This window comes from Terrapene carolina, unplaced genomic scaffold (assembly GCF_002925995.2).
Source record: "Terrapene carolina triunguis isolate 2854851 unplaced genomic scaffold, T_m_triunguis-2.0 Scaffold238, whole genome shotgun sequence".
Taxonomy (NCBI): domain Eukaryota; kingdom Metazoa; phylum Chordata; order Testudines; family Emydidae; genus Terrapene; species Terrapene triunguis.
In genome coordinates, this window is record NW_020664589.1 from 13,754,160 (window position 1) to 13,768,439 (window position 14,280).

A 14,280-nucleotide genomic window follows, 5' to 3' on the forward strand; every position below is an offset into this window, starting at 1 on the left:
TACAGTACTAGGCATGCCTGTATTGTAACACATACGTATACTCAACACACATGTATACACGTTAAAATGAACTCACATCACAGTATGTACCTGCAAACTGTGACAATGTGATTTCTAGCTATCCTGCTAGCGGGCACGCGCACACACACACACACACACACACACACACACACACACACACACACACACACCCCTCTCTGCTTGTTCCGTTTAAGGACAGATGGGAAGGAAATACATGTTGGCTATTCAATCCCAGAGGAAAACCTTTTCCCTATTCCCCTTGCCTGACACTAAGCAGTAACAGACAGTGAAAACTGCAGGCAACAGGCTGTCATTGCCGCATCATGTGGCTGGCTGGCGGAGAAGGAGCACTGGCTTGTCTGCTCCCAGACGTGATGCATGAAACATCATGGCTCAGCCGCTGGTTGACAGTGCCTCAGAGCAGAAACTAAGTTCCCTCTATACCATGGGTTGAGAATTCCTCTCTCTCCTCTGGAAATCTCAAATCATGTTCCCAGTCAACTGTCTAGTCAAGTGGAAATCACCCTCCTGCTGGTCCTTCTCACGGGCCATGACACACCAGCAACGCTGCCATTTCTAATATAGGCTGAGCGCATCTTTTCCCTCATGGCTGTGTCGCTTACCTGGAGGGGCAGCACGACAAGGGCAACGCAAATCATTATAACCACCAGGAGCTGCGAGGGCCAGATCTTTGGGGTCACATCTCCATAGCCCACGGTGGAGAAGGTGACGATACAGAAGTAGAAGGACTTGAAGAGGGAGAGGTTGTCGCCTGCTCTTTCTAAATGCTGGATGCCACAGGTTCTGGAGGGAGGAGGGAAAGGGAGCATGTGTCAATTAGGCTTTCACACGGCACTCCATGAACATCAGGTTCCTGATCCTGCAATGAATAATGTCCTCCACTCCTACTCATGCCAGTGGGGGAAGAGGGCCCTCTGGTATTTGCAGGAGACTGCCCTAGAAGAAGCCTTAAACCTACCAGACTCATGGGCAGAATTCACCCCTGGTGTATCACCAGTATTGTCAGTGGGATAAATCTGGCCAGCTTGACAGCACTTCTAGTTTAGAGGTTCAATTTGGCTCAGATAATCCTCCCCCTCAATTAACATCTTCATCAGAACATGACCTCAAACTCTCGCCATCAGGTACCACACTCCAGTAGTACAACGCCACTTATGTAGGCACCATGGAGTCCAAGGCCCTATGTTTCTGACAGAACCGAGTGTTGCAGAAAGGTAAACGGGAAGCTCATTCCATCCTTGATATGACTCAGATGACATTAAGGGCTCTCAGTCTCATGACTGACTTCAAGTGAGATTCTTCAGCAAGCACAATGCTGCTAATACATTTCACTCCGCACTGCACCACTTTTCTCTTTGGAAACACAAACCCTCTGGAACCAAGCAGCCGATTGCCTCAGTAGTTAGTCAGCATCACTTGAGAGGCATGCAGGTTAAAAGTCATCTTGGTGAACAGAAATAATGTAGAAGTAGCCTTGGAATTTAATTCTAGTGCTATCAAACAGGCCAGGAAATACATATAGAGTCACAGAGGGCATGCGCTGCTAAAGGCAAAGTGCACTGTGGCTTGTTTTTATTTAAAAAGACCTGTCAGGATGTTTAGACCTATTAAACTCATCAGCGTCACTTTGTGTCCACTTACAGCTTAACTGGTATGTTACATTCAAAGTCCAGACCAGTGGAGATGTAAGAAAATGTCAAAAGTCTAACTATACATGAAATACCTAACAATGGAAAGAGGTCCGTGTTGTTTTAAATGCATAGGGTAAAGGGTTCTGTTAATTAGCAGATGCCTCCATGACCCGTTAGACAAATGGCAATCTAGCAACCATGGTAACCTCCTCCAGATGAACAGCATATTTAGGAAATGCAATGGCCTTAATGTACAAGCCATCACAGCTGAATTAGTGTCCAACAAATATCTCCCCTTTGAAAATCACCAGTATCGCCCTGAACATGACAGCACTTACTGCCTGCTCTGAGCCATGTGAGCTTGCATAAGCCAGCCTTGATCCTGGCATGCTCCAATTAACAAGTTTCTGTTAAAATCATGTAATTAGAGACAATCATTGGCTCCTAAAATAGGAATTGATCTGCCTGAAGCTAAGTGTTCAGGAGGACAAAGCAAAGTAAGGAGACGCTCTGAGTCAGTGGAGCGCGTCTGATTCTTTTATCAGCCATCACCACTTCCGAAGATCAGGCTCTAAAAAAAAGAGAAAAAACAACAACAACCCAAAATGCTACAAAAAGGTGTTCTGAACATTTAGGATTACTTCCAGCTGGTGTAAACTGGTATAGCTCCATCAAAGTCAAATGCTGATTTACACCAGATCTGGGCCTTAATCCCATCAAACTAAATACTGACCCATTTGAGACCAATGGTAAAGCACCCCTTGAGCTCAATGGACCCAGGATTTGGCCCTGTAGAATTTGTGATGAATGGAGATTAAAAGGCTTGGGAACTCAGTTTGGTTTGGGTAAACAGCCCTAAACTATGATGCTTTGATCAATATATATATATATTTATATAGTCCTCTCCAGGACTCTACAGAATCCAACTGGAATCAGACTGGAAACTTCCTGCTGCAGCCATGGGCAGAATCTCCTGCCAGTTTCCAAATCACAGTATGGGATTTTGGTGCACTCCTCCAATGAAAGCCAATGGGAGCCAGGCAGAGAATCAATCCCAGCACCCACTCATGGGCATGAGAATTCACCCCACCCCAAACATTCTATTCTCCATTGTTCAGGTCAACAGGAAATAGCACCGACAAAGTGCACATGGTAGCTTATAAAGTCGGTTTTGTTGACTTTTCCATTAGATCTTTGAGAGCAAGAGAGGTTCTGCTATGGAGGCTCCTTCAGCCATGCTCCCCCTCCCGTGTCTGTGTGCATTAAAAGGACTCTTTGCCCCCAAGAGCACCACGTAGGAGGCAGTATAACCAAGAGGGGGTGAAAACACCATTGAATCAATGCTGCTTTTAGTAAAGAAGCTTCTGTCCCATCCCCCCACAACACACACACACACACACACACACCTCCAATAACAAAAGCAACATGCAGTTAGCAAATACATGACAGGTTATCTGGACACTGATACCTTTGCCCTCCAGAGGTGAACAATATTTCCTCCCACTGCTTAAAGAGGAAACAAATATTTTTGCATGGAGATGGAGAGAAGGGAAAGGAGTCAGAAAAAAGAAAAAAAAAATCAATAGATCAACCCTTCTGCCTTTGTGTCCAACTGCTAGCAGTGCGGCCACATGATGAGTGTAACCACCTAGAAGAGCACTGGGCCTCAGATCATATCCACAGGGAACAGCAGTGCAATTGGTCTATCATGTATCTTGCCACATGTCATCATCCGAGGGGCCGTGCTTCAAAGAGCGATTGAAAAACAATCTCTACTGGGCTGACTTGGTTGTGTTACAACAAAAACAAAAAAACCCCACAACACATCGTGCATCCAACAGAGGGGTTTTGTTTTCTTAAGTCACATTTACCCCATGCTCTAGAGAAGGAGAAAGGGCTGATGTTCTGTCTACGTAGATGGAGGAGGTGTGCCAGTTTGGGCTTGGAGCACGGCCCCATCTCTCACCTTGCCAAGGTCAAATGTGGGATAAAGACCCAGAACAGAAGCCACATAAAAGTAATTGTGCTTGAAACGGATATGGGAGTAAGTGTCTAATGTGTAGATGCAATTCTGTTAACTATGCGTGCAAATTAGGCATGCAGATATTTTCTCACATGATTTTGAAAATCTGGCCCTGACCTATATTGCCAACCAATAACATATTTGTATATGGTACTCTCATGCCTAGTGACTCCAATGCAATAGTGCTGTGGTTCTGCTAACAATGTTAATGGAGCAGAAAAAAATTCCTACTAGCACCAGTTATTTGTGAACTTCAAAAGGTCTGGAGCTCAGTTTATGTTCAGATGAGCACCAAAAGTCTGGAGGCTTCTATGAGTTTCTGGGCTGGATATCTTGAAAGAACATGAAAGGAACTGAAGAAATTCAAGCCAAAAACACTGCAAGAGGCAGCTCTTCAAAGCCCATAATAAACTTATGGTTCTCTCAACTGCTCATTTGAGCTAATTCCTTAGCAATTTTGCTCTCTCCTGTGACTTGGTCCCCTCCCCTTCCCGAACCACAGCAGCATGCAGCAAACAAAAGCTGGTTTACTGAAGTAATCTGAATGTGTGGCCCTAGAATGGTGAGGATTGGAGCAGGGGGTCAAAAGTCTCTGTGCTCTCACTATCCGGAACAAAGAGAACAGGAGTACTTGGGGCACCTTAGAGACTAACAAATTTATTTGAGTATAAACTTTTGTGGGCTACAGCCCACTTCATCGGATGCATAGAATGGAACATATAGTGAGGAGATACATATACATACAGAGAACATGAAAAGGTGGGAGTTGCCCAACCAACTCTAAGAGGCTAATTAATTAAGATGAACTGTTGTTTGACAAGAAACTGTTAAGTATCCTCACAGCTTCTTGTCAAACTATCTTAAATGGGCTATCTTGATTATCACTACAAAAGTTTTTTTTCTCCTGCTGACAACAGTTCATCTTAATTAATTAGCCTCTTAGAGTTGGTATGGCAACTTCCACCTTTTCATGTTCTCTGTACGTATATATATCTCCTCACTATATGTTCCATTCTATGCATCCGATGAAGTGGGCTGTGGCCCACGAAAGCTTATGCTCTAATAAATTTGTTAGTCTCTAAGGTGCCACAAGTACTCCTGTTCTTTTTGTGGATACAGACTAACATTGCTGCTACTCTGAAACCTATCCCGAGCAGCTCCTCTGGCCTATGACATGGTTGAGTCCGTTTGTCTCATTGCACTTTGGGCGGGAGCTTCGCGGCAAATGGGTGGGAAACTTCCAGCCAGCTATGCAGCCTCCCTACACAACTTTCTGCTCCAGAAAGCTGGGCAACCTGCAGTCGGAAGAGGCTCTAACGTGATTTTTCCTGCCACAGCAACAGGATAAAAGTGATACCCACAGAAGAAATTTCTGCCTATCACATTTCAGACCACCACATTCCACCACGCTCTGTTAGGGCCCGATCTTGCAAAGTCATGCGCATGCACATGACTCCTCACAGAGTAAAGTGCTAAGCCCATACGTAAGCCTTTACAGGATCAGGGCCTTAGCCTTTCCCTCGATCTATTTAATCACTGCCTTATGTCACATTATTTATTTCATGAATAAATGTGGCATGCAGCCAGGTCAAGGGTTTAGAAAAAAACAAACAAAACTGCTTACCCTGTGAAAACAAGACACAGCAGGGTACAAATCAGAATCAGCACCTGATTGAACATGGCGGATTGCGTCCTCTGTATCGCTCGGTGCAGGTCGTTCTGGAAAAAAGAGAAGTCTCACTTGGCGGACAACTAGGATAAATACTTGGGTGCAAACCTACCCCTCCGTTATACCTGTGCAACTTTGCTGACTTCCAAAGGGTTGCGTAGGAAGCAACTCAGGCCAGAATCTGTCCCTTTTAAAAAGTGTCACATGCATTTCTGTAAGGAATAAGTATTGGCCTATTCTTTCCCCAAACCTGAGACACTGCAGAGTGCAGCTCTGAAAATGGCATCGTGAGGCATCATGGTCATCACTTCTGAATGCAGCCAAGTGTGTGTGGGGGGGGGGGGCGAGTCACTGATAAGGGCATTAGTGCAAGGGATGGTGCGGAAGAGACCAATGATGAAGAGGATCTAGTGACAGAGACTGGAACGATCCTGTGCGTGGGAGGTGAGGAGGAGGCAGTTAAGGCCTGGAGGTAGCAAGCCAGGGTAACGAGGAGGATGTCGAGATGACAGATGGAGGGAAATGGGAAAAGCCATTTCTGTCCTGTTGTAACATTGCAAACTCTTCGGGGCAGGGACTGGCTACTGGTCTGTGTTTGTACAATGCCTGGCACAGTGGGGCTGCATTTGTGGTTGGCCCCTTATGCACAGCCATAACGAACATGAAATAAATAAATAATAAACAGAGAATTGTGCCACATGGCTAAAAGCCAGCTTCAAAGTACCCATTAACATGCAATTTCGAAGCATTCTCTGAACACAGGCCTTAAGAATTCAGCTATAGTCCCCATGGGCAGAGCTTTCAGAAGGACTCAGATCTCCAATAGAACTCAAATCCCATTTAGACACCTCAGTAAGTGGCCAGATTTTCAGAAAAGCGTCTAATCTGGTACTAAGGGTCACAATGGGAGCTGTTGGGGGCCTGGGTCTTTTAAGCATTTGGCCCCAGTTGTGGGTCCTGTGCACTTGAAAATCTGGCCCTAAGTATAAATTTGAGTCACCGCCTTGGCAGCATAATCCACAGGACAATAGGGTCCTAGAGCACATCAGAGCCTGCTAGCTCTTGATTTAAGGTGTCAAGTGGAGAGCACTGAGATACTCTCCAAAGATGGGGCATGGTTAAGGACGCCTGAAATTTACAGTTTCTCTCTCAATATTAGTGTAAAACAAGCATCCCGAAACAATAGTAAGAAGACTGCCATCTACTCTTCTGGTTACGCTGGAAGGGAGTGGGTGATCTTTGGCTACTCACTATCATGTTTTCCAGGGCGTACTTGGCCAGCCAGCAGTTCAGAAAAACTGGAATAAACAAATTCCGTAAAGGGGACCAGAATATCTAGAAAACAATAGTTATTTGCAGGTTTACTTGAAAAACACTCACAAAAATCAATGCTCCTTTATTAAATAAGTCATAAACAATAAATAAGTAAATAGTCAATTATTAGCCCTACTCCCTAAGAATCTAATTTTCAAAGTTTTGGCAGAGGAATACATGAGGATAATTGGCCTCAAAAGATTACAGAAACTGCCAGTTGCAAAGGTAGGGTCAGATCCTCAACTGGCCAGAAGCTGGGAATGGGCGACACGGGATGATCACTTGGTGATTACCTGTTCTGTTCATTTTCTCTAAAGCACCTGCATTGGCCACTGTTGGAAGACAGGATACTGGGCTAGATGGACCATTGGTCTGACCCGGTATGGCCGTTCTTATATTGGTGCAAGTTGGCATAACACTACTGATTTCAATGGAACTACATTGATTTACATCAGTTCAAGTTCCAGTCCTTAGAATAGAGTTTTCATGATCTGCCCCAAGTCTCTGTAGCCTTGACTATACTGGCCAAGTGCATGGCTATAATTGAGCAGCATTGCAATCTAGGTTAGATGCAAACACCTGAGACCTGTCTATGCTCCATCTTCCAAAGTCGCTGACACCAGTGGAGCTGAATTATGGCTATAAAGTTTGGCCATGATCCTGCAGTGAGCTCTGTGCTGGTGCAGGGGTCTTGATTACATTGGCCAGTATCTGAGTGGGTCACAAACAATGCGGTCTCAGGGCTGATGGCAGGCAGACCATCTTCCATACAATCCTAGAGTTATGCAGCATGTTCACAACCAACCATGGAACCAGGAGAAATGCAGCCAGTCCCGAATTTCATGAAAAGTCTTTTTGAACCCATCAAGAAACTGGAAAATTTAAACAAAAATGAACATTTCCCACAGAAAGTCATTTGTTACTGAAAAAAAGGTTTGGGGGGAGGGGGAGAGGAGTTGACCTGCTCTTAACATTTCCTGCAATAGGACAGACGCCCATTAATCATGGTTTCATAATGAAAACAGTGTAGCGTAGCATTTATTGAAATGTGATTGGTTTAAAAATGTCAAGAGCAAACACTTACTGTGATTATAAAGGGCACCGTGTTGATCATTTCAAGGATGAATGAAATGCGAAAAATCTGCTCCCAGATGTTTCCCTGCAGAATGAAAAAAAATGCATAGTTTAATTAAATAATCCCGGAAGAATACTGAAAAGGACAATTTAAAAGGTTCCAATTTGGGTCATTTCCAGCTATTATGATGTTGTAGCAGCCAGGAGAAAGCTGGGTATTTCATAGCAGGCAGAAGCAGCCCTGGTCCTTTTCCCAAAGAACTTATGATCTACATTTTAGATAAGACATGAGGAGCGAGTGGGATGAACAGCAGGAAGGGGATGAGATGTGGGAGGTCTGTGGATTATTTCTGAGTGAAGCTTAGTTTATGACACAGGCAGCAAAGACCCCTAGACTATCACCTCCTTGAAGCAGAACCGTGTCAGCACTCACCCAATAACAACAATGGAACGGAGACTATAAAGAAGAGCAGGGGAACAGAGTGCCAGGGTACGAGCCTTTCACCTTGAACGGAGCAGGTTCTAACCCAGTTTAGAGGCCTCTGGATTTCCAGGGAACCATTCTGCTTTCAGGAGCAATTCTCCCAGCTCTCTGTCTTTTTCAAGGTAACTAGAGCTTTTTAAAAGCCTCCCTAGGGTTGTCCTCCCTCTGTTGCCCTCTGGGGTGGGCTAAGCATTGGAAAAGAATGGGAGACGTCTATTTACAACAGAGCCCTGTTCTGATGGACCACTGTATCCTGCTCACTACCAGGCATTGAATTCTAACTTGGGAGGCCCCTGATTGTGGACAGACAAGCTTTCCTGGGACTCCTCGGTGTTCTGTTTTAGAGACACTCCAGATTCTCTTTGAGAAGGAGTAAAATAAGAGCACTTCTAGGGTTCTTCCTGGCTGGCCATAGAAGATTTTACATCTTTGGATTCCCCCTATTCCAAAATATTCTGTGCTGTGTGTGTCATTCCTTCATCCAGGTGGGCGCATCGGCAAGAGTCAATGGAGGGCTTAGGTAGGACATGAAATCAAATGTGAGTGAGGGAAAACTCCCTTTCTGCCCAGCTACTGCAATATATTTACTTGAACTTGTGATGCGTCAGTGAAAGATAAAGAAGAAAAGACAAATCGCCTCTATATTGGCTGAACAATTCCCACAATAGAGACGAGAAGAGAATTTCTAGGCCTGATTCCCTCTTGCCTCATTTACATTAGCGCAAAGTGGTTGCAAAATGCCACCAAAAATCAGTGTCTTGCACCCGTTTTGTACTGGTGAAAGTGATGCACAAAGGGCCGGCAATGGAGAATTAGGCTGCTCCTGTCTCCCGCTCTCTGCAGCCAGCTTGCAGAGCCTTCCCACCAGACACAAGACTGTAGAATCATCTGATTAAAGCATCAGGATTTTAGGGATCAGCTCATCTGCCTACAAGCGTGACGATGAGAGGGCATCCAACGTGCTGCAAACCTTATTGAAAACCCAGATGGGGTTCCTTCTAAAGGACACCTGGCTGAAAAGGCCAGCGCTGATACACCCAGCTACACACAGCATGACTAAGCTGCTAGAAAGAACAAAAGAAAAATGCTCCAAAGGGATGACATTTATTGAGGCCTTCTTTCTCTGAGGGTAAAAGGAGCCAGAGTGACAGGCCTGTAAGTAGAAGTCCTCTTCTCCTACACAGAACAGACGAAGCAAGGAATGGTCCCCTCCCTGCTGCCCCCAACTCTCAGCTGGTAGGAGAACCCCGATGGATAAGAGGGTATTTCTATCTCAGTGGCTTCTGAGCTGAGGCTGCCACAAAAGACGGCGGTTAGGAGACGGTATGAAACCAAATGACTCCGCTACTGCACAGACACGAACGGTAGCACACAAGAGGACTGGGGGAGAAAGGGAGAATGAAGTTTTATCCACAAAACTAAAAGAAAATCCATGTTGTTTGAAAAGTGCCCCATTTGTGCTATTTTGGAGACTCCTTTGTGGGAAAGCTCAGTAAATGATACAGAACATAATCCATCTGCCTGGGCTGTAATCAGAATAGCGGCGAATAGCTATGCCGAGGTGCAGAAAACTGGTCCAAGGGGGTTTCAGGCATCTGACAGAAGGGAGATAAAATGGCTGTTATGAATCTAATAGTTCTGTGGCAAAAAAGGAATTTACAGGCATTGGCGTGTTCAGCCTCTCTTCTGAAGGCAATGAAGTTGAAGATTAACGTTGCAGCTGGGCCCCTATCACAGGCCGGCTGGCCCTTTAAGGGGAGCTGGGCTCAGTCTCGCCTTTGATGGCTAAGCTCCCCACCCCCAGCTGATCCTGACTGGCTGGGATCAGATGGTTGTTTGGTTATCAGACCCAGCTGGGAAGGAGCCAGGTGATTTCCATACAGGTCTGGGAGAGCTCAGCTGGCGAGACAGCTGCAGGAGGGAGGTTGCCTCTTGCATCTAGCCCTGAAGGGAGAGGATGTCAGGAGAGAAGGAGGCTCCTGAAAAACGCCAAGCCCCAGGCAGGTGTCATGGAGGCAGACTGGGGGGGAAGGACTCCGGGGACGGGGAGGGAGCCCTGAGGTCAGTGGCTCAGGTGGGGTCTGGGTCCAAAGGGACAAAGCTCTGTGAGACAGCAGAGTGAAAGGTAACCCAGGAGAGTGGAAGGCCCTTTCATTTCCTTTGCTGAGTCCCTTTCCGGGGCTGAGAGGGACAGCTGCCGGACAAAGCCTCCCTGAGGGAAGGTAGACCAGACACCAGGGGGCGCTGTGGGGGCTGATGCTGCCACAATCATAGAATCTCAGGGTTGGAAGGGACCTCAGGAGGTCATCTAGTCCAGTGGTTCCCAAACTTTAACAACCTGTGAACCCCTTTCACAAAAATGTCAAGTCTCATGAACCCCCTCCTAAAAATGAATATATCCAGGGATTTTCTCCTTTACCTGAGTATAAATTATAAAAGCAGTGATCTTGGAAATACACAATTTGTATTTATGATATGCTTATTACACATTTATTATTTATTTATCATTACAGTATTATTACATTATGAAAACAGCAACACTCTTCCAGGATCTCACTTTTGTAGCTTGTATCTCTTTGAATAAGCCTGTTATAAGACAAGGCTCCTATGTTTCATCAAGGACTTTCAGATGTGAAACAGCAGGAAGGTATTTAAGAAGCCAACTCAAAGAGTTCCTCCTACACAAGCATTCAGGTCTTGAGCAGTCCAGGCAAATAACGCACATTACAACAAAGCTTAAACTTGTTCTTCATAATAATTTTAAAAACAATACTAGCTGCCTATTTCATTTTTAAAACTGCAAAAAATAGCCACCTCCCTTTCCATTTCTTATAAGGAGTCTTGAAGTTTAAATCTCCTTAGTGTGATAGAGATGCTTGCTTTGATCTGCTTAGCTCTTGGAAGTCCAGGGGCTCCAGGCTGCTGGCCCCGTGCTGTCCGGGGTCCCTAGGGACAGCTCTGTCCGCCATTAGGGAATTTTTTCCCAAGAACCCACTGTAACATTTTGTGAACCCCCAGGGGTTCACGAACCCCAGTTTGGGAACCACTGATCTAGTCCAACCCCCTGCTCACAGCAGGACCAATCCCCAACTAAAGTCCCTTTTACAAGGGTCCATCCATTGGGATCCACTTCTTCCCAGATCTTCCACTCATTTCAGACCATGTCCCGCGTCTAGGGATGGCTGCGGCTAGACTCCCCAGAAGCTGGGCATGGAAGATGGGGGAAGATCACGCCATGAGTGCCTTGTTCTGTACGCTCCCCCTGAAGCTCTGGGATGGGCCACTGTCGGAGGCAGGATCCAGGACAAGATGGGCCATGGACTGTCCCCACATGGCAGCTCTTACGTTCTCATGTACTCCACCGAGCACTCACGCCGCTCAGTCCTACAGGGGGCAGCACACTCTGGCCTGAAGAAGGCCTGGGAGTGAAGTCAGTGAGACTCCTTGTGAGCTTAAAGTCAGTCACTTGCTTCCAGGCTTTGCTGGATCAAGTCCACAACACTCAGCACCACACAGGATCAATCCCTGTGACAGGACTCAGCAACAGAGCTGCATGGAGGTGCCAGGGGCCATATGTTGGTAAGCATCTTTTATTTGCCGTATGAAACAAACTGACTTTTCTTCGCTTGCAGGAATATTTCCCTGTGTGCCTACTGAAGAGTGTCAAGTATCAGGGGGTAGCCGTATTAGTCTGTATCTACAAAAACAACAAGGAGTCTGGTGGCACCTTAAAGACTAACAGATTTATTTGGGCATTCAGTTCAGCGAGCTCGGTGATGAGTGAGAGCTGGGAGACTTTCATGTGCATTAGAGATGAGATTCAAGCTGCAGAATTCAGATCCAGGTTTTTAATATTCTGATATTCAGTGGGTGCTTGGATCTGGGATTTGTTTGGCCCATAAAAAAAAAAAAAAAAGAGACACAGGCCATTTGCAAAATTCATTCCAGGTTTGAATTTCAAATGCCCACAGTAAAGCTGTGTTGGGAGCGATCTGAACAGAGCAGCTGCTGCAGCGTGAGAGGGAATGAGAAAGGAAAGACTGCCATTGATTTCAAGGAGTGTTTGATTGGGCCTTAAACTTTAAATCCATTACTTGGAGGGCTCTTACCTTGTAGCTGAGATAGATGAGAAGCATGGTCTCTAGGAAGCTGATTAAAGCTACGCTAACCTGAAAAAAATATAAAAGAATATAATTGCCTTGGGTTTGATTTGAAGCATCATCGGAGAGGTCTGAGGCTATCCAGCCACTCAAATAGTCTCGCTGACTGAGCATTCCCACCTGGTTTACAAACAACAAATATGAAAGTTGCCAGCCACGGAGGCTGTGAAGGACCTTTACTGAACCCCAGGACAATATGGGAGTGGCACAGATTGGGGATCACAATGGGAAATCCTCCATTTCCGCATCACACTTCTGTTGTCAAACTTCAAAGAGATGTCAGCCTGCTCTAGATAGTTCTTGTATCCGTGCAACTATGCTGGTTGGGGGGAGGGGAGGATTATTTTGATTTAACAAATAATAATTATGCTGATACAGTCCCTAGTGTGGAGGCAATTAGTAAGGTGCCTTATACCAATATAGCGTATTCCCTTTATACCCAAAGAACTGCATCCACACTAAGGCCTGGGCTGTTTTCACCGTACTGGTAAAGATAAAGCAGCGCCACTTCGGGGTTAGACAAGTCCTTGGGCTGAAATCCTGGCCCCACTGATGACGAGAGGAGTTTTATATCGAGTTTAATGGAGATGGGATTTTACCTTTTGTTAAAAATTCGTCACAGGGAAATTTTTCACCAATAAAACAACTCAGAGTAAAAATGGCCAAACGTGTTGGACCCATGACACCTTCCCTTCCCCCACCCAAGAACATCTAAAGATCAGAGATAAAAAGACTGGGGCAATACTGGGGGAGGAGGGGGGGATGAATCTTCTCGGGATGGGCCTTGATCCCCTGAACCTTATTTGGCTCCACTGTAGACCCACATTATCCCAGGCTCTATTGAGCCAGGAGAGCAGAGCTGTGCAAAACTCACAGTTTTATCTTCACAAACATTTGCTTAAACAGACTGTTATCTTTTCCATCGGCATTTGTAAGTTTCACCTAAGGTCATCTTGCTGCTCACAGCAGAAAAACAATCTATTTCCACTCACCAGGAAAATCTGTGTCCTCTATTTATCAGTCTTCGAGGATTTGTTCCAGGAAGAAACACTGATGACATAGAACAAACCTTGCACAAAATAAATACTGTATGCCTTGTGTGACAATGCCTTTGGTTCAGTCACTTACCTGTATGGCCCATAATGGCATTTTTCTATCCACCCATAAGATTGGAGCCCTATAAAGAAAATTCAAAGTGGTCCTAAATTGGAATCTGTTTTAAACAAACCATTCAATGTTTTACCCAACAGGTGTGATGTCAACATTTACTGATCTAGATCTTTATCAAATTCATTATTATTATTCAAAAATGCAAAGTCTGCATCCAGAGCTGAATTTCCTCAAAGTCAGGGGTCTTTCAGCCTCGAGTTTGGTTCAGGCGCAGCTAATTCTGCATCATTCCCTTTTGCAAAATAAACCTGGTGAGACTCACTGCTAGAAATCCCAAACTTTGGCCAGATACATGAATGTGGGATGAGTTTTTGGCGAACCGGAACCAATGGATGGATTCAGGTGAAAGCCATCTAGGACTAAGCAGTTTGGGAGTGAATTCAGGTTTTGAATGAGTTGAATAATTCCTGCAAATCTCAGAGACTCAGGGTGCAAAGGGAATCAAACTGGAGAAGGTTGCAGAACCCTCAACAACTGTAAGTCTTGACATTCACAATGCTCCAGAACAGAATCTCTGGTGAACTACAATTAGGCTCAGCCACCTAAAACCCGGCATGCTCCACTGGGAGAGACTGACAGGATCCATTAGCTGGAACCATCAATTGTTCTCACTCTAGGACAACTTTGTCCATTAGACTTGTTTAGCAGAAACTAGACAGAATTTGAACCGCAAACCTGCGTATGAAACCTCTCCCAGGCGACGTGCTGGTTCT

At 45.3% G+C, this 14,280-nt stretch overlaps 1 protein-coding gene across 4 annotated transcripts in view; it reads right to left on the reverse strand.

Annotated features, from left to right (window-relative positions):
- Nucleotides 1-14,280, reverse strand: part of KCNT1 (potassium sodium-activated channel subfamily T member 1) — a 177,342-nt gene that overhangs the window by 55,464 nt on the left and 107,598 nt on the right. For all 4 annotated transcript variants that reach the window (XM_026657292.1, XM_026657291.1, XM_026657290.1 and 1 more), the window contains 6 exons: nucleotides 13,526-13,574; nucleotides 12,347-12,406; nucleotides 7,764-7,838; nucleotides 6,617-6,700; nucleotides 5,321-5,415; nucleotides 645-825 (listed from right to left, as the gene is read on the reverse strand). In XM_026657292.1, coding sequence (XP_026513077.1) covers nucleotides 645-825; nucleotides 5,321-5,415; nucleotides 6,617-6,700; nucleotides 7,764-7,838; nucleotides 12,347-12,406; nucleotides 13,526-13,574 — 544 coding nt within the window. The remainder of the gene's footprint in view (nucleotides 1-644; nucleotides 826-5,320; nucleotides 5,416-6,616; nucleotides 6,701-7,763; nucleotides 7,839-12,346; nucleotides 12,407-13,525; nucleotides 13,575-14,280) is intronic.